Here is a 21,385-nt window from a genome sequence, read left to right on the forward strand (position 1 = left end):
TTATCTCTCGATCAACGATAAAAAGATAAACGATCTTTTTCAACGGTGTTATTGACATATTGAAATGTGTATTGAGTTGAAAATTCCTAGCGCGCGGACATTTCACTCCACGGACGTTTTATTAAATGTATTTCCGCGAGAACATGTTTACGCTCTATTTATGAACACTTTAATATTATTATCTATATCTAGGGTAAAATTAAATCCAATTTTATTTTACGATATCCGGCTTACGTCAATGATTCGGTTCGTTTCCGCGTTCCATCGTTAATTAGCGTCATCGGCCTTCTTTTCTTATTACTGTAATTTTATATATTAAGATATTTATATTTTATTCTAAATTTCTAAATATAATTCTATATATACGTCTGTATATGTGCATATAATAAATCCTCAAAATCCTATTAGCATGTTCGACGAATGTTAAACATTTTTAAATCAACGTGTCTCAATTTTACACAGCGATGCACACAGTATGTTTTTTGGCAGACATTCTTTCCTGCTTTTTCTGATTTTTTGTCACTCTTTGGCCGGTATTCATAGTCAGTTCTTATTTCAAGACCGTCTTAAGTAATGTCTTAAAATACTAATATGGCTCTGTGATTGGTTCATAACACCTTAAGATTGTACTAACAAGACGGTCTTAAATATAAGATTCGACTATGAATACCGGCCTTTGTGCTTTCTCTCGATTTTCATCTATCCTCTTTCTTTCTCTCTATTCAATCATCACGTAGGTCTGTTACAGGAATTTCGTGTAATTCGTTTTTTTGCAAAGTCCCTAGAGAATCCATAAAAAACCGGGATAATGTGGAATGAATAAAAATTACACAATTTTACTAGTGATTTTGCAAAATCTTAGGTTGTGTCAGTGAAATTGTGAGTTAAAATTTTTAATAATTTAGATATATGTTTATAAATATATTATAAATTATATTTATATATAAATATAAATATTATTATATAAATTTATATTTATATCTTTATAATTTTTTATTCATTCCAATATCCCGGTTTTTTGTGGATTCCCTAGGAATTAAAAAAAAATTGCACGAAATCTGCGATAGATCCATTTTAAGCGCAAAAACTGTACACGGCAAAAAAAAAAAGATCGGGGTGAATAAGAAGATCGATCGAAAAGGGGGAGAAAACGATTCGTCGGAGATTCCATTTGTTCTCGCGAGCCACGAACGCGCGCCGCCAGCCGCCACGCTCTTCGGCGAATTCACGACGGATGCTGTCCCGGAAGAAGTCCCCCAGTCCCAGGTAGCAACCGAAAACTTTTTCTTCGCGGAAATAGCGGAACGGCGGAATTGGACGGCGACGAGAGGGCGCGCGGGTGGGGGCCGCGTGCGGCGCGGCGATTGGCCGAGCCGGGAGGAGAGGCACTCGCGGCCGGCGGCGGCGTCGCGGATTCCGCGCGCCGCGCGCCGTGCCGCGCCACTTCGTTTCCGACCCGCGCCACGTACGTGTCGCCGCCCGTGGGATTCAAGGTGCGCCACCCGATCGCCTTCCGATCTCTCGTCGTCGTCGCTTCTCGCTGTCGCTCTTGCATCGCCAGGTGAGTCACGAGAGATTTCCGAGAACGGCTGCGTTCCGCACGGCCGCCGTTACGTTCACGTCGATCCGTGGTAAAACTTCAAGGACTCTTCCGCGATCGTGATCCCGTAAATCCGGTCCGTCTACCTACCTACGGAGAACTGGTTAACCCGCCGGCGGTGCTTCCGTCGCTCGCGTCGCCGGCCGGTTTCCCGCCGTAGAAACTAAGGGCCTGACTTTCGCTCTCTGTTATTTTATGAGTTCTCGCGTCGCGCGATTCAGCCTGGGATAACGTCCCGGCACGGCGAGAAAATCGACGGCTTTGCCTCGCGTTAATACCGGTCTCGCCGGCGCTGCGTTCCGCTCGGCGGGCATCCTCCCCGCCAAATCGCGATGCGTCCCTTTCGGTTGCCGAGGTTAGGATCGCCCGATAGCGCGGGTCGAAATCAGATACCGTCCGAGCGATATCTGATACGTAATGATCGTTTAATCGAGAAGCGCGACGATCGTCATACCTTTTTTTTTCTTTCCGTCGCGTCTCCTGTGGCATCGAAGATTGAACTCGCCCAGGATGGGGCAGGACTGTATCGGTTTCTCTTGTTTGTATGTACGCAACGCGAAACCGAACGCGTTTACTCGGGCCTCGAGACTCTCGAGAGATCCTCAAGATCCGTGAGATTCCTTTTGTCACGCCCGAGATCGATGCCGCTTGAAGTTGCCGCTTATCGAAGTGACTGCTCGTGCCTCGAGATGAAATTTGGGAATAAAGGCGTTTACGTAATGGAATAAGATGACAATCGATAAGGCGCAACGTCGGCCGCATAGCTTGAAAATCGCTGCTTAGGTGTATATTCTCTCCTTGATACGCATATCGATCGAGGAATTCCCTTTCTCTTTTTTTTTTCTTTACATTTAAGAATCTAGCACGAAAGGAAAGCGAAGAAACAAGGATTTTGCAAACCTATCCTCGATACATTCACGTTTTCTCGATATGAGATCTCTCGGCTGCCCTCGTCTATTCGTGAACAAAAAAAAGGAGGACTAAAATAAAACTAGGAAATTCGTAGACACAACGTTAGTTCCAAGGCCAGTCCACGGCGAGACCTTAACAATGAGACCCAATTGTTCCACGTAATTCGCTTCCAAAGGCAAATCGCGAAATCCGGCGAGTTGCGTAACGAATTGAATCAGGAAACGCCCGATCTCTACCTCGGCCGGGGTGATCGCGATGCTGTTGTTCCTCGGCTGATCGGTGATAACGATAGCGTATATAATTTTATACGCGACTCCTTTCGTGTCGTCGCGCGATGACTGGACTTGGGGCGTCGTTCGCCGGCGAACGGAATTCCAAGAAATAAAATGACGTGATTTAAGACACGAGACAAGAGTTTGCATCACTCGCGATCGTCACGCTTGGAATCGCGACAATCGTCCGGGATTATGAAAGCCCCGCAGGCTCAGGAAATTGAAATCGCAATTTCGCGTGCAGCAATTCCGCTAATTTTCCGTAGCGCCGATATTTCGATCCTCGCGTGAACGTGTCTTTCGCGAGTACTTATATTTTTTAATTATACGCACCGTTTAATTGTGGCTTTATACTTGTATCGTGTATCTAATTTAGCGTTTTATTTAACGTGTCTTTCGCGAGAAATTTCATTTTTTAATTATACGCATCGTTTGTGACTCGGGCCCGTATTCTGAACGCACTTTTATCGATAAATTTATTTTCGCATTTATTTCTGAGACACTATAGTTCATGTTACATGTACTATAGCATCTCAGAAAAAAAATACGCTTATTTATTGATAAAAGTGCGTTCAGAATATGGGCCTTTATATTTATATTGTGTGTCTATTTTAGCCTTTCGTCATATTCGAACCGTAACTTTAGTTTTCATTACATCGATTATTATTCCTCGCGTGTATATATACCCGGCGCGCGTAAATTTCTCGATTTGGTGTTGCAGGATGTTTGTCACACGCGTCTACGAGTTTATACGAAGGCGACGAGCGTTCTACAACGCTGCGCTGGCGAGTTAACTCGACGGCTCGCCGACCCATCGTCGTGGCTAATATTATGAATTAGCGACGCGCAAACATTTATACGACGGCAGTTCGCAGTCGTTAAATGAGCTATGCGAGACGTGTTGCGTCAATCGTTTTACGACGAAAATAAATGAAGTCGCGATACTTAAGCTGCATCGGTCGCTAACGAAAGGGTACATTGACGTTAAAATATATAAAGTTACAAAAATGCACGGATATTGTACACGTCATACTTCGTTGTTATTATATCCACGACAGCTCTCGGCCGGAAGTTCACGATACGTGATATTTTTCCTCCTGACGCGCTAGATGAAATAATTGATTTGGTATTTTGGTATAATTCCGGTATAATCACAAGTGATTAAATTAATATTGAATAATTGGGGTTTTTATCTCTCCGCTCCTCGGGGGGGGGGGGGGGGTATATCTTCTCGACCCGGCGACGCCTCCCACTTCCGGCCGATGATCAATATCGGATTTCGCCGTCCCGTTGTTCGATCGCTCGGCACGCTGATCGAACATGCAAATTGTTAGGCGCGTTTCGACGAATTTCCGGTCGAGAGCGCATTGACAGATCGAGCCCGCCCATGTATAGATCCTGGTGGGGGCAGTTACGTAAGTTCAGAGATGCTCGTGGTTGATGAATCTCAAATCGTTTCATACGGGAGATTTTTAATCAACCGGAAAGGTTGTGCTATACAGGAGCGTTTAATTCTTTTTATAGTAAAATTATGTAGATTAATCGCGAGTATATAATTAAGTTATTAATTACAAATTAATATTATGGTATAATTTTATATGCTAAAATGAAATATTAGAAACTCTTCTCGCGACACAGCTACCGTTACGTACATGTAATTGTAGTAGTTAAAGATAGACGGCTTTCGAGTGTATAGGCTTGACGTACGCTTCGCGGCCGTTCAGAAATGACCAGTCGCAGCTCGATTTTACTCATCGATCGGTCGCGTTCCTTCGAGTAATTCTAGATGAGATTTACACGTAGCCGTGCGATATATGAGACTCTATTGTGAACATGTTCGATTTAACAATACAACGCATTGTTACTGATACTTGAAAGCAAGGGTATAAAAAAGTAACAAAGTAATCTTACTCCCTTTAGCGTTGGTAAATAACGCTAAAAATTTTCTTTATTCAAAATATCAGAATTTTGAACGGTTTCAACATTATACTCTTTAAAAATTCGCAATAATTTGTATATTTATAATTTTATTTGTAAGTATGTAGGCAGAAGGTCTCGAGGTTGCTACTGTTACAAATGACACGAAGATTTAATTTAAAGATATTGAAGTTGGAACGTTATTCGTTTCATTTTAATATTTGTATTAATTGTGTAACGCGAATGTTGTATCCTGTGTCGGTGCTGTCGCAAAAGGTATTTGCATCAGGTTTTTACCTCTTGCATGTGCCACGTGTTAAGTCGAGTTGCAGGCAAGCGCATTATCGAGTGACGTGGTTTCTCGATTCTTTAAGGCCAGATGCGGCTCGCCTCCTACTCGCGCATTACTGACTCTTGTACCTGACACGCTGACGTGCCTACGTAGAGTGCTCGGCGAGAGAAGCGTGAAAAAAAATCTGTTTCGTGAGTACACGTCAGTCGTAAATCCATGACGCAAGCCTGAAAGAATTTAACGCGAAGTTATTCCTCTCGCTTGAACATTTTTTTCTCCCTCGATTTATTTAGCGACTTAAATTAACCCGTTGGCACACCCGGTATAATCAGTTTACTGTTGTGAATCATAATCGCAGATATCGACACGTGATATCGCCCACGCCAAACGTTTCATTTATCGATCGATCCGTAATTCCGGAAGTTGACAATTTGCGATAATAAATTTGTTTTTCGGGGTATATTTTTTGCAACGGAATAAATGCAAAGATCTTTGTCTCATAATTCTTATATTTTCTCGCAGATTTTTTTTTATTAAACAGATATTAAATGTAGATTATTTAATGGTTGCAGAGATACGTTTGAATTGTTTATTAAATCCAAGTTTTATAATATCTTGAACATAGTGGTGCCTATTTATAACACAAGTAAAAAAAATATAACACCTACAGGTATTTTATCACGTTAAGGCGTTTATTTATAATTTCTCGCGGCGTAACCGTACGAGTGCTTTAATATCTTCCCGCTGACGTAACGTGCGCGATAAGATACCATAAGGGCAAACACCTGTCGACGGGGGTTATTCGAGGATCGACGATATTATCTTGGCCCGTAAAATTAGGCGTGATAAATGTTAACCGCATCTATTATTATTATTAGCTGCGCGACGACACACATACATCAAAATATCAACATGTCGGATCGTCAATTATAATTCACTTTTAAAATTCAGAATTAGAATTCTAAGTATCTTGTTTTTGCATCCAGCGGATTAAACGGGACACTCGTCAGATGTTTTATGACGTAACGAGAAAGAATAAAAAGTGGATTACATTCTGCTTTATGTCGGCGGATTAATATCGAAATTGCTTTTATTCCTGTATTCGGTATTATCGATGGAAGCTTGATGGATGGCACGCGTGTCGCGTAATATTGGTGATTGAGCGAGATTGTCGGAGGCTATAAAGTCTTCGAATAATTCATAACGATTCATTTCGTCTCTAGTTTTACGATGTGGCCTTGACCTTATCGTTGCAATAGAATCTAGGGTAGAACTCGAAATCCATTCAACAGTCTAATGCAGTGATTTGAACTTGAAAGAAAAAAAGAATTACGCTTATGCGGATAAAATTGGATTTTTAATCGAGATTAATTCAGTTTCTATGGAATTTCACGGAGATAAAATTGTTTTAGTATTATCGAGATAAATTTTTACGTCTCTCGAGGCACGATTGCTCGCGAGATATTCGCGCTTTCTCGCTCCTTTTTATTTTACACAATGTCACAATGTTTGCGAAATAGAATTGCACTTCATTCAAGTGCAACGGATCTGTAGCGGGAGGAGGCGCGTCTGTTCAGAAATAAATTGGTTTTGTCCGTGGCCAAGCAGAAGCCTGTGTTGTTTACGATCTCAATTTGTAGCTTTGCGTGTACACGCCGGATTTAGAGTGCCAGGTTTCAATATTGCATAACGGTCGCGCCACGCGATTGCCAACTGTCTTCTTCCTCACCATCTCCCGCCGTCATTAACGTTGAATCGTAAAAATATATTTAACGAGCTTGCCGTGGCAGAAACTAAAATTTTAAAGTATCGGAAGACTCGATGAAAAATTTTAGAATGTTACATTTCAAAAAATGTAACTAAAGATAGTGTTTTTCTAATAACACGCTAGAAAAATATAAGATCTTACTTTTCATGTAAAACATCATGTTTCGAAGATAATTTTCTACAATAATCTAATCTATCTCATATCTCTCGCAAAAATCGTGAGAATGCTTTGCTTGTTCCTGCATTTGTCCACAATGCTCTGCAATCTATCTCGTATCTTTCGCCAGAATCGCGTTTCCTCTGTGTATTTTTTTTTAACTTTTCCTCGCAGAAGATTTTTCGAAGAAATTTTATTTATTATTATTTTTTCAATTTGACAGTCATGTTGAACCCATTTTGATTTATTAAATTTTGATTTCAGATTTGCAATTGACAACCCCAAAAACCCCCACATATTAAAATTCAGTGCAATATGTTCAAAAGAAAAATTTGTGCAACAAAGGGTTAAAGGGTTGAGAAAACACCCATGTGCGATTAATACGGTGCTTATCGGTCGAGTTGTCGAATCCCTCTAGCGTTGCGACAAGTCGTCGACAGATAGCGCGATGCTGCAGAGAGCCGCTTGCGCGGGTGCATGGATCAATAGATGCATCTCTCGCTGGATCCATGAGAGCTTCCCCGGGAGAGAGGTGTCCTCCTTCCTGCCCGAAGGGCGAGCTTATTACGTCGCAAGTTTCGCAGTCGGCGGAATCAATCCTTGCGAAATCGAAATTTTCACTCGAAGAAAATCAAATTTATTAATCCATTAATAATTTCGCATTTTACTCGAAGCGTTCCACTGATTCATCATCTTTGAAGCTCACTAAAAATTATATCGACTCGCACACGCTTCTGAAATCACTCCCTTTTACAATCTTGAAGGACGCCTGAATTTAACAAAATATAATCCGATTCGATTTGATCCGGGAAATTGCAAATTCCGTTCGCGTCGCAGACTGAAGATTCCGAACTGCGTATTTTCGCGAGGGTCGAGGAAACGTTCGACCCTGAATTCGATGTGAAGAGTTGCATGCGAGGTCACGGATATTTTGAAGGAAACTTGAGAGAAACTTGATCCTTTATGCTTCGTTCGTATTGATCGTGCAATTAATTTTTCGCTCGCGTTCGCGCGAGCGGCAGCGGGAAAGCGTATCTCCTGATGTTTTTCTGTTGAAGTACCGATTTGTCTTCTCTCACACTTCACCGAGTCTCGATGGCTCGCAAGTGCGATTGCATAACGTGTGTAATATCGCGGAGGGACTAAAAATAAAAACAAGCCGCGAGCGAGATAGAGCTTTTTCTCCCAGATTTTTTCACGAACGAAGCGTAAGCTCATTTTTTGCGAGAAATTTCTCATTAGTAATGAGTTTATTCGTTTGAAGCTTATTTCTGATTGAATTATCAGTTTATTTCCGGCTTTACGAAATCCCTTACGCCCATGTCCGCGAATTTCAAGGGAATCAAAAGGAATCTAGAGCCAAGTTCCGTGAACATTTAACTAATTGGCGTTTATTCGGGAGGAGTACTAACGAGAGCCAATCTCGAATTCATATTAATAAACGTATCGCCGGAAATTGGTACAAGGTATTGCAGAGAATTTCTCCCGTTTGCTTTTGTTCTCTTATACTCTCTTTGCTTCCTGGAATCACTCTCGAATGAACGCTAGGCTTAAGCGGGGAGGATTATGCAAAGCAGATCCAAGTGGCGCGCAAATGGCGCGTTAATTCGTGTACGTTCGGCCGACATAATTCCATAGTGTTCTATGCGTCATCGCGAAGGCAGGCCTCACGGTTATCATGGAAGTGCGAACGAACGTGCGCTCTCGCTCGGAATCCGCAATAATTCAGCTTTATTCCTTCGCGGAATTAAGCGGAACTGACCTGAAACGCTCGCATCCGGCGAGAGCTGGACACATCGTCGGCACTTCACGTCGTAAATATATGGCACTATTCATGACAGAGTACCTAAGAGTTCTATTTCCCTAAGAAATATTGATTATAGAGAGAGAGAATATAATCTTATATTAACGGACAATATTGGAGGATACTAAACGCGACAGAAATATGATCTTTTAAGGAGAGAGAAATTATCAAAGAAATATTATCTGCAGAAAGCGAATAATAATTTATTAATAGAAGGAATTTGTAGAGAATGATAAATTGCTAGAAAAAATCGTGGACATTATTTTTAAGTACTACTATCAGAAATCTATTTTGAATAAAGTAACGTAGAGAATGATAAATTGCTAGAAAAATTCGTGGACATTATTTTTAAGTACTACTATCAGAAATCCTTTTTTGAACAAAATGTTGATTTTGCGCTAACGTGATAAAAAAATGATTAATCTGCCATTAGGTCTATATAGAGCAGGGTATGACAAGCTCCAAGTACTATAAACATATTGTTAGTTTCACAATTGTCCTGCGTCTATTATTTCAATAACATTTTTTTATTTTAAAAAGCCAATTTTTTTATTGGTATAATTTTGGCCCAAGAAAACCGATTTTAAAACATTCTAAGAATTTCACGTTATTACGAGTTAATCTCTTAGATTAATTGGAATTTAATAAACCCCATCTTGGTAGTCGTGCTACATATTTTTACTTTAGTAACGGGTTAATGCGCATTCGAGCCCTTTTACCGTTATATTTTTGCACCAAGCGGAACGCGTTGCAGTGAGAGCGTGCACGATCGATATTACGAATCGTCATCGTGACAGTTGTATCCTCTTAATACTCTGCGCAAACATCGTGTCGCAAACATCAGTCAGTCTCTCGCGAGATTTGCATTTCGTACAAATAAAAGATACGCGATTAATTTTAAGTAGCTGCTTGCCAGCATTTAGCGCAACGCCACTTGCTAATTTTATCGATTTTAATTATTGCAATCGGAAAATAATCTCTGGTATCGATTACATTACTTGTGTTATTTGTCTGAAATAATGATATGCATTATCACGCATACCTGCACGCGCAAGGTGAACGGAAACGATATCAAAGAATTACTCAAGATTGCCGAAGAATTTAGAAACAAATTATTTGAAATTTGTGGTCACTTATTTTTTTACGGCGAAAGTTAATACTTAAGAGAACATCGATTCATTATATATTTTATTAATATTATAATTATAATTAGAAAATGTTATATTAATATTATTTTTATTTGAAGATATTAATATTTAAGGTAATTTTAAAATGGCGAAGAATATTCCATTGATTGTGAGCGTCTTTATCGCAACGAAATTTTTATCCACTTGCTTATTAAAGGTAATTAAGGCGATAAAACGAAAACGTTGCAACGAAGTAATGTTTAACTGCCGCGAGACGTCATTATTATTTTGCCAAGTTTAAATATTGAATCTTCGCTTTCGCGAAACGAAATAAATCATTACGTAAGATGTACGGTTATAAACGAAAAATGCGATTAAAGCGAGGCTGCGTCGTGTCTCGACGAAGGTTTCGTCGTCATTATCTTTGATCGTGATCGTCAAAAATGCATCAACAAATCGTTATCGCTCCTGCCATCGAATACCCAGTGTCGCGATAATTTTATCTCGCGGAACGCGATCCTACAACTCGAGATCGCGATCGCACGCGGTCCTCGATAAAGTTATATCATTTTCTCTCTAAGCAACAAGATAAGGGCAAAGAATACCGTGTGAGATTTTTTAATTGTAGCATTTGCGGTTAATTGCGAGGTTCTTATGTCAGAGAACTATTATTTATGTTGAAAAGTAGATATGTTTTTAAATTACTATAAATAGTAATTTAACATTAATTACATTAATATAATCGTGCTAGACATTTAGCGTGAAACCATAATGAATTCTGATTGAGGTCTTTCTGCAAATGGTTCTCGTGTGCCCATTTTGACAAAGTTTGCATGTGGCATTAAATTTACATCGCGATCGCTTTCTTCGTGCCGACGACACTTTGGCTGCCCTTTCATAATCCCTACGAGTCTTTTGAACGTCCTCTGCGAGGCTGAAGAGGCGGGCTGTGAAGTGGTGGTCGCGAGGAGCAGTAACGAGTCTTTTGAATCACCGTCTCTCGCTTCCGGCCACAATAACGATGATAATTCCGCAGAATAACACATTTCTGCATACGGGTGGACGGAGGATTAGCCCATTATTTTATACCGCATTCTTAGCAGTAAATGTATTACTTAGACGCATAATAAGGATAAATCTGATAATTGAGAAAATAATAAATGACTAAGTGATGATGTTTAAATAATAAATTGAGAAAATATGTATTATAAAACAGTAAAATTATCTGTAATAGACTAGAAGACAAAAAAAATCCAGATTTAACTTCAAAGCAAGAGCCAATCTGATAAAACTTTGAGTTGAAACGTGTTCAAATAGAGAACATCACGTTTCGACTCAAAGTTTCATCATCAGATTGGCCTTTTTCACGTTTGTGACTGCGCTCGATTTTTATCTTATTCATTTCTGTCAGACAGGTGAAAGTTAGGCTCGGACGTCGGCTTGGGTTTTTTTAATGACCGGTGATCAGAGTAATTCCTGCTGAACACATTGAACACGTTGTAGGTAGTGATAGGTAACGCGAAAGCTGTGGTACGTGGCAAAAGTGTCATTTCGTGTCCCGGAGGAGCACGAAAGCCACGATGCAACGGCGTATGCACAGCTAATTGAACGAAATGACATCTTACGGTCTGTCACACCTCCATCGCCGTCCATCCGGTCTGTAATCGACAATTTTGCCACCCACCACGCACCGTTCGCCAGTGCCGCGCGGTCGCGTTGGGACTTGAGGCCCCAAATCGTCCGGAAATCCGGATGAATCGCGCGCATTGTACAGGATCCGGCAATTGGATCTGATTTTTTCGAACTTGTTAAGGAGGTCTGAAGTAATAAATAAAATACAGAAATAATTTTTTAATATTCACTATTTATGAGTTAAGTTCTAAAAATAACATCCCTTAAATGAGCACATCTGACATCTAATAATTCTTTGCGATTTTTTACAAAGATTTATTATTAATCTATTTAGTATTTTTTTATTTTGATGTAATTTTGGAATTTGTTGTGAATGAGAGACTATCTTAAGCAAAAGGTGTTTAAAACGAAGTCTCAAAGTAGTCTTTAATTCAAAAATAATATATGGCAGTAAAATTAAGAATTAAAATCCTTATTACACTGAAGATGGTGACAGACTGAAACGTATGTTAAAGTATCATTGTAATTAAAGTTTACGACACGAACACCTGTTGTGGCTCTAAGTCCCTTTTATATGTTGATTTCTAATTATTTGAGTTTTTTTATATTAAAAAATTGTTCTTACGTTCTGCTTATTTTTTTAAATCTTGGTTCTTTACCATGAAAAAGTTGTTAGATCCCATTATCGGATCCTGTATATTCGAAAAATCTCGGACTCGAAGACGCGTATCCGAAATTCGAAATAGAGAAAACCGAGATGCTCGCAAGTGTATCAACAATAGTAGGAGAAGGGACAATATTGTGACGTGTATTGTGTCATGTTGGTGTCGTCGCGAAATTCGGTTTTACGTGTATGTCCTTCCAAGACCCCTGTTGACACCGCCGGAGGCTCTCGAGTTACCCGTACTTAAACATCGAGCATCCGCTCAAGCGATGCTATCGATTTCACGAGGTACGATTGCAGCAGCAGTCGCGTGCTAATATACTCCCTAGTCCAGTCGCCAGGTCGATTGAGCATTTTTTTTTAGGTTGATGGCTTTTGTTAATGTTTTTTGGGTCGTAGAACAAAAATCTGTAAATAGTTTTTTCGTAAGTCGATGCAATAACAAGTTATTAACAATTTATTTGTTTAAATTGCCCTAGCGATCAAACTATATATCCTATAAAAAAATAAACTGGAGAAAATTTGTTCCTCTTTTCACGACGAACAAAATGGCGTTTGAATTTTTCCAAAATCTTCATTATTGACGGAAATATCTCAATTTTTAGGTAATTACTGCCTACGCGTTGCGGCGTGCGCGCTCGCGCTCAATTGTACCACATGAGTTTTGCTCCTTTAATTTTAATTTAATTTATTTTTTTTGCTCCTTTTATTTTTTATGTCCGAATTTGTTTAAAGTTTATTTATTTTTATTATTTGGGATAACACTAAATTCAAAACTGAATTCGATAATGAATAAAAAAATAAAAAAAATAAAAAAAAAATAATAAAAATAAATTAAATTAAAATTAAAGGAGCAAAACACGTGTGGTACAATTGAGCGCGAGCGCGCACGCCTAGGGTACGCCGCGACGCGTAGGCAGTAATTACCTAAAAATTGAAATATTTCTGTCAATAATCAAGATTTTGGAAAAATTTAAACGCCATTTTGTTCGTCGTGAAAAGAGGAACAAATTTTCTCCAGTTCATTTTTTTATAGGATGTATAGTTTGATCGCTAGGGCAATTTAAACAAATAAATTGTTAATAACTTTTTATTGCATCGAAAAAACTATTTACAGATTCTTGTTCTACGACCCAAAAAACATAAAAAAAACATTAACAAAAGCCATCAACCTCGAAAAAAATGCTCAATCGACCTGGCGACAGGACTACCCGCGACTTCGCCGTCGCGCTCGACTTTGCACGATGCCGCGTTTAAATCGCCGAAATACCGGCCGCTGACATTTCGCCGCTCCAATTTGGCGGCGAGATTTGCGGCGGGGGGGGGGGGGGCGAGAAGTACCGCAGATTTCACCTGGCAGCTTTATCTCCTCGGCGAAAACGCGCGGTTTCGCAAGTGTCTTTATTATTTCCACTCTACTTAACAATAATATTGTTTCGTTTCGTCGTCAGGTATATTCGTCGTTGCCAAATGATTGTGTCCGTGATTGCCAATTTAAATATATATATTAACACGAAATGTCTTAGTTTCATTACGTTAGGCGTTAGACAGTGACGATTCCTTGACACTTGAGTCTTGATAAGAGCGAAAAAAGATTATATCGGCTTTAGAGATTATCAATATCTCCCTCCTCCGAAGCTCTCCGTCGCGACGCGGTAAGTAATGTTTCAGCCATCGCGAAATCATTAATAAAATCTAACTGGTAAATTAAACCCTCCCTACGTACACGCGATCGTTCCAGCGCTCATTAGGGCGCAATTCGATATTAAATGTCGGCGTTATCCGAGGACCTTTAACACAGCATCAACCGTATTAAATACCGATTTTGCAACGTAGGTAATATATTTCTCGATATTATAATTGTTACTGTTCGTATTCGGGTAATACCTCGACGGACGGCCAAGCGCGAAGGGGGAGGGTCGGGAGGGAGAGTCGGGGGGTGGAAATTTTCGGGGTCCGAAAATTCGTGATCGCGAACACGCGCGCGCGCGCGCATTTACGCACGTGCGTGCGTGTGTACGTGAGTTTCCCCGCTCGCGGCGGCTGGGGGGCCACGCCGCCGGGGTGTGTGGGTGTAGGTGCGTGCTATCGACCGGGTATTCTCCGTGCCGCTGGACGGACGGCGGCGTGCCCCACCCTGAAGAGAGTAGGGAGCTCGGGAACGAGCGAGCGAGAGGGTACGCGCGTGCCGGCCGCACGGGAGACGGAGATGACGAGCTGAGTCGAGAGAGAGAGAGCGCGAGGGATAGAGCGAGGGAAAAAGAGAGAGAGAGACCGCGGCACGCAGAATGCCGCCTCCTGCTTAGTGATAGCGTAGAGACTGTAGTGTTCACATCACACCATACACCTAACCAAAATTCTCGTTCACTGTTCAAGGAAAGTTTGATATATATATATATATATATATATTATACACATATATACAAAAAAAATATATATATATCTCCGCACAAATTAGCCAGTTAGTTTCTCGCACACGCACACCGACATCACTGATCGACACACGCACGTCCGCACACGTATTTACACGTATATATAAAAAATATATATTTATATGTATATTTTATATTCGCGTCGCGAGACAAGTTGAAGGGTGCGCCCGACCGAGAATCGGATGATTGAGAAAGGGAGAGAGGAGAAGGAAAAGGGCACAGCCGCGGGAAACGTGTGACTGATCCTCGCCGAAGAGAATCTCCGAAGAGGTGGTGGTGCTCTTCCGTTTTTCGGTTTCATCACGTTGCGTCGTGTTTTCGACACCCGGCATTTGCCCCCCCCCCCACCCGCCCCCTACCCCCAATGCTCGACACGCCGTGAACGAGACGAGGGACTCCTCACTCTCGGCGGCCGATTTTCCTCGTGACGTTTCCTGCTTGTCCGATAGATTTTGCGTTTCGTCGTTTTCGCGGAATTGAAGTGAGATTAGTGGAGTGGATGCTCGATGAGATTTTTTTCGCGCTAACATCGTAAATTTGTGGTAAATTTTCCCACCCTCTTGGAAGCCTCGTCGGGGGCGACATTAGTGTGGACCTGTTAGAGCTATTAGAGTGCGTGCGACTCGACGCGACGACCGGCTCTCGGCGGAGTGCCTCTCGTCACGTTCAAAGTGTGTAATTACGCGTATTATACCATCTTCGAATTATAGCGGGACGAGGCCTGCTCGACGGAATTGGACGGAATTACGAGCCGGAGACTGTGGCTGACCCTTTTTTTTTTTTTTATAGTAACCGCGAGCCGAGAGTTTCCCTGATTCCTTTCGCATGTTAATTCTGTGACCGATGATTTTTTAAATCGTTATTTGCTGCGTTTAATTTAAGCCATCTAATTTTACAGAAATAACTTGAACGGTTTCCTCTGATTCTCTCAACCTCTTCCGGTAATACTTTAAAACGGTACTTTTTCAAGAATTTGTTTGGATTAATCTGGAGAATGTCTTTGTTGTTTAATGCTAATTGGTCGATAAAAAGAGTCTACGTTTTCTTACAAGAATATAAATTGTAAATTTCATTTTACAAACCCGCTAGATTTCGGTTTCCAAGATACACAACTTGGAACGGTTAAAAGAATTATCCCCTCTCTAAAGCCATCGTGGAAAATCTTGCTCGGTCCCGGGGAAGTAGCCGGCGTGTCGGTGCGCGAACGTGTCGCGGGCGAGCGCCGTGACGTGACATGAATTAACGCGAGAGCTAACGCGAGCACCATCATCTCGTGCATCAGTAGATCCCTGCTCGGACTCAGCTCGGAGAAGAGTGACACGCGGGAGCCGGAAGGGCAGCAGCGGCGGCGGCAGCAGCCGGAAGGGCAGCAGAAGAGAGAGAGAGAGAGAGAGAGAGAGAGAGAGAGAGAGGAGAGAGAGAGAGAGAGAGAGAGAGAGAGAGAGAGAGAGAGAGAGAGAGAGAGAGAGAGAGAGAGAGAGAGGGAGAGAGAGAGAGGAGGAGGAGGAAACGCACGGGCAGTAAATACGAGAGAAAGGTCTCTCGGTCGCGACCTTTGACCCACCGCGACCTACCGCGAGCCACCACGAGTCCTTGTCGCCCGGGCCGAGGATAACTTCGTCAGGATTCATTATCAGGACCGTCGGTCTCTCGTCGGCCGCTGGGGGAAGCGCAGCACGACCGAAAGTAGCAACGGAAGAGGACGGACGGAATTGCTCCGCGAGGAGGAGTCGTCACGACGACGATTCTCCGTCCACACCTGCGTTTCTCTCTCTCTTTCTCTCTCTCTCTTCCTCGCCGTGTACCGGAAGCGCGCACTTACCTAACGCCGGTCCGTCCGGTCGTCGCGTGTGCAAGCTCCAGGACAAGGATACGTGAAAGATCTCGCGTGCGTTTCAAGGGCGATTTCGAGGCATCGGCGTGATTCCCTTCGATTTTCTCGCACGATCTTTTCCCCCCTCTCCTTTTCTCTTTCCGCCCATCTTCGTCTCTCTCGCTCGTCCGGAGCGTCGTCTTTGTCGCCGTAGTCTCCTCGTCGTCCCAGCGACATGGGCGGATGTACTTCGAAGGATACCACGTCGGGCGACGAGTACGTATCCGTAAGAAGGTCTTCAGCGGAATGAGAAAGACCGTCTCTCTTTCTTTCTTTCTCATCTGTTTTTCCCCCCTCGTCGTCCCGTTTCTCATTTCTCCCGATTTTTGTTATCAGAGTATCACTCAGTTTTAGGTACATTAAGATTTTGTTTCATTCTAGGTGCATTTTAATTGCGATTTGTGCTATAATCTATTAAAGCGAGATTAAACTTTAAATTATTATCCGTAATAATGTACTCTGGGTGTGCCGTTATTTTGTTAATGTATTCATGGAAATTTTATGTATTTACGAGAGGAGTTTAAAAGGGATTTTTTGGGAATTTAATGCGTCCAACGTTTACGTGAATTTCACATACGAAAGCTTCGATAATACTCCAAACAGTCGAGACATGGCGATATCAGCAACTTTCTGAACTCCCGCTGGTTTTTTTTTTTCCTTAATTGTAAATCTAACAAACTTGCCAGGCTGGTCTCTCGGGTTTATGACGTCTTCGGGATTTTTGCGCGATGGTTTAACGCAACCCATCAATGCTCGCCCCGCATGTATACCTATTACGTAGAGGATCTCGCATGAGCTAGACGTGTTCTCGTCTCTTCTCATTCTCGAATCGACGATCGGCGCATAATACGTGTTTCGACGAGCGATGGGCGGTGTATGCTCGTCGCTGGGTATATGCGAGTCGGCGGACGATCAACAAACCGTCCAACAAACCGCTCAACAAAGAACCGAGAACGTTGACAACGTCGGCAACGACGATGACGACGATGACGACGACGACGTGTACGTATGCTCATTCGGTCTTCGACCCTGGGATGCACTTCGCGGACTGCAATTCGATTCCTCTCGCACGGATTCGATGGACCGAAAGTTGTCAATCTGTCCATTTCTCTCGGCGGTATAAATGAATTTCCTTTCGGGAAAGGGAATTCACTTATGAACGGGTCACCCTTTATTCTTTCTCACTTAAAAAAAAATGGTCAACGTATTGTGATTGACAAAAATTCAATTTTTTTAAAACTAAGAAAATTGAATTTAGATTAACTCCTTTAAAAGAAAGACGGAATTGCACAACTATTCCACCGAGTCCAACCGAGTCCACCGAAATTTCAACTTACAGTGCATCCTAGAGGTACAAGTGCACTACGCATCAACAACGAGGCACACGTACTGCACTGAAGGAATTGTGAAGTGTATAGATAGATATATCAAGTATACAGGGAATTGTAGAAGACGTATGTGTAAGAGCAATGTTGCTGAAAAGAATCGGCAGGATGATTCAGGTCAGAATTGCCGGGATTAACAACAGGTATTCAGAGTGAAACGCGACAGATGTTGAAATACTTTGCACTCGCAATTAAACATTGTATACAAATGCAATTGACTCTACGTATTTGCAGCATCCATTCTTAATTCGTATCCTCTCGATGTTCTGCACACTAAAGAGACCACAACGAACGAAAGGCGAGATAATATCAATTGAAGGGTTAATTTTTAAGATTAAGGGAATTAATCCTGATATTGGTCTTAAAATTAAGTTGAGAAAATCAAGTACTAATTATTTTCATGAAATTCTTGAGGAAGTAAAATTAGACAGACTACCTCAAGTAGATTGGATTGGGTCCTTCAATTGAGTTACAAAAAAAACTTTTTTCTTTCAATCATTCCATTACTGTTACGATGAAAAGTTTTCGTATCTTTGACGTGATCCTTCAACATTTTGTTGCAGTAAAAAGAGTAACAACATGGTGGACGCAGCGGTTCTGGACAAGCTGGAGGCCGGGTTTGCGAAGCTGGCCGAGTCCGACAGTAAATCACTGCTGAAGAAATACCTGACCAAGGAAGTCTTTGATCAGCTCAAGACCAGAAAGACCTCGTTCGGCTCCACTCTCTTGGACGTCATTCAATCCGGTTTAGAGAACCATGATTCCGGCGTTGGTATCTATGCGCCCGACGCCGAGGCGTACACCGTCTTCGCCGAGATTTTCGATCCCATCATCGACGACTACCACGGCGGCTTCAAGAAGTCCGACAAACATCCGCCTAAGGACTTCGGTGATGTCGACTACTTTGGCAATCTCGACCCCACCGTAAGTTCTTAGAAAAACTTTATGTTCATATAAAAGTTTATGTAAAAAAAAACATTGGTACGATTAAATTTTGGAATAGTAATTATTAAATTGTATAATAATTATGTAATTAGATGATAAGATTGATATTTTTTTTCTCTTGATACAGGGTGAATACATCGTGTCGACTCGCGTGCGATGTGGCCGCTCCTTGGACGGATATCCGTTTAACCCGTGTCTGACGGAGGCGCAATACAAAGAGATGGAAGAGAAGGTGTCCAGCACGTTGTCGGGCCTCGCTGGTGAATTGAAGGGTACTTTCTACCCACTCACCGGCATGAGCAAGGAAGTGCAGCAGAAGCTGATCGACGATCACTTCCTCTTCAAGGAGGGCGACCGTTTCCTTCAGGCAGCAAACGCCTGCCGTTTCTGGCCCACTGGACGTGGCATCTTCCATAACGACGACAAGACCTTCCTGGTCTGGTGCAACGAGGAGGATCATCTTCGTATCATCTCTATGCAAATGGGTGGTGATCTCGGACAGGTAATTATTTAGAAACCGTAATTTTTTTAAACAGATTTTTTTCTGACTATATATGAATGAATACTTCAAAAGTTATACTTATATAATTTTTAGATACATGTCCATTTAATAAGCAGAATTTTCTAAAAGAACTTTCACTAACATAATTCTCTTGTAATATTCTAGGAATTTTGTTTGAAAATTTTATATTGCTAAGTGTGTGGCATATTGATGTGACAATCTCTGTTAAACAGTATTTCCTAACTTCATCATCGAATTTAATTTAGTAATATATGTGATGTCATTCTGACATCAAAATATTAATTTGTTTATGTACTCCAGGTATATCGGCGATTGGTGACAGCGGTGAACGAGATCGAGAAGCGATTGCCGTTCTCGCACAACGATCGTTTCGGCTTCCTGACGTTCTGCCCGACGAATCTGGGTACGACGGTGCGTGCCTCGGTGCATATCAAAGTGCCGAAACTCGCGGCGAACAAGGCCAAGCTCGAGGAAGTCGCAGCCAAGTACAATCTACAGGTGCGTGGCACCCGCGGCGAGCACACCGAGGCTGAGGGCGGCATCTACGACATCTCCAATAAGCGCCGTCTCGGTCTGACCGAATACCAGGCTGTGAAGGAGATGAACGACGGCATCGCCGAGCTCATCAAAATCGAAGCAAGCCTCTAAACCCACCCCCTCTCCTCCCCCCTCGACACACCTCGTATTCGTTTACTCTCCATCGTAGCCTCGTCGAACGCCACTGTATTACGTGACGTCACGCTGAAAACTGTGTCTACGGCGTGAGGATTTTAATCTGAGAGTAAATCGCAAGAACATGATTTAGAGAATCGTTTAAACGACGATCTAACGCCGGCATCGAGCTTTTCAGTCATTTTCGCGTTACTCGTCTTTATATATATATATATAAATAAAATTATATATATAAATATAAATATCATAATTTGCGCTGTCCAGTACGATGTAAGCTGTTCTCGTGTATTCGCACCTTTTTTTATAACTATTCTTTTTTTCTTAAGAGAAACTTTAGTGATATACAAAAGATAACAGTGATTATAATAAATTTATGTACCATTAAAGACAGGGTCAAAAATCCTGGAAAAGGGTAAATCGTATGTCTTGTTCGTCAAACTTTTATTTAACTTACTTTCTATTATTAATTTCTATTAATCTCTTTATATCGTATGACATCTATTACTTATCTTATTTTTGTCATCAATTTAATTGAAAACGTGAAATCGTAAATTAACGAAGGGACAAAACATTACGCGATAAAAAGAAGGCTTTATAGTGAGCAGCTTGCATCGCACTCCGCACATTATATTCGACAGTATTTTAGTTTATTTCACTTGTTCCTTTTTTTTCGTTCTTAGTATGTAATTTCGAATGATTGGGAAATATTCTCGAGGCAACGCACTCGCAATTATCTCGTTTTTATTTCTTCCTTTTTTTGCCTTTTGTCGCAAACGCATTTGTTATCGATGATACATAGTCACGCGCGTTCACACACTTAGTAGTGCTCTAGTACTAGTCCTTTGCAGTTCGTCGTAATTGTCGTTATTAAGCAAGATAATAAGGGAAAAGAGAGGAAAGACGTCGCTGTTTTAAGAGATATTCGTTCGACGACGATTTTTAAATTGTACGTGTTCTTGAGATCGTCACGGAACATCAAGGGTCGCGGCGAGTGCTGTTCTGCGCGCCGCGGTCCTCTAGTCTGCGGATGGTGGAGAGCGCGACATTCATGTTTTTTCATTCTCTTTTTTACCACGTGAGAGGCCGGGAAAAGAACATCTGCGCGACGGATATTAAACACGCACTACAAAACACGCGAGCAAGCGTTGCGGCATATTATAGAGACAGTGTACTACCAGCAGATTCGACAAGATGTACGGTGAGAATACAAGTAATGAAACACAAGAATAAAAAGACATACATATTATGTATTTCGTTGCGTGTTTTATTCTCCCAATTTCGGCTTTTTAATTCCTGATACTCGAATGAAATCTTGAGAGCGTTTATATCGCTCGGGTAATCTTTCGAACTGATTGTGTCGTTAATTTACATATATTTTTTATACTTTTTATCGTTATAGATAAATGATTTT

General features: G+C 41.6%; 1 protein-coding gene across 3 annotated transcripts; it reads left to right on the forward strand.

Annotated features, from left to right (window-relative positions):
- Positions 1-1,425: 1,425 nt before the first annotated feature.
- Positions 1,426-21,220, forward strand: Argk1 (Arginine kinase 1). 3 transcript variants are annotated; one of them, XM_071710358.1, is made up of 5 exons: positions 16,036-16,665; positions 17,136-17,451; positions 18,398-18,758; positions 18,907-19,281; positions 19,603-21,220. In XM_071710358.1, the coding sequence occupies exons 2-5, from the start codon at positions 17,315-17,317 to the stop codon at positions 19,948-19,950; spliced, it is 1,221 nt and encodes a 406-aa protein (XP_071566459.1). In that variant the 5' UTR covers positions 16,036-16,665; positions 17,136-17,314; the 3' UTR covers positions 19,951-21,220. The 3 variants fall into 3 exon arrangements, with proteins under 3 accessions (XP_071566462.1, XP_071566459.1, XP_071566461.1); XM_071710361.1 differs by lacking the exons at positions 16,036-16,665; positions 17,136-17,451 and adding an exon at positions 1,426-1,561; XM_071710360.1 differs by lacking the exon at positions 17,136-17,451 and having other exon boundaries at positions 16,037-16,665.
- The last annotated feature ends 165 nt before the right edge of the window (positions 21,221-21,385 follow it).

Source organism: Temnothorax nylanderi, unplaced genomic scaffold (assembly GCF_030848795.1).
Source record: "Temnothorax nylanderi isolate EJ_2023f unplaced genomic scaffold, tnyl_v1.0 TNYL_tig0089_pilon, whole genome shotgun sequence".
NCBI classification, from domain to species: Eukaryota; Metazoa; Arthropoda; class Insecta; order Hymenoptera; family Formicidae; genus Temnothorax; species Temnothorax nylanderi.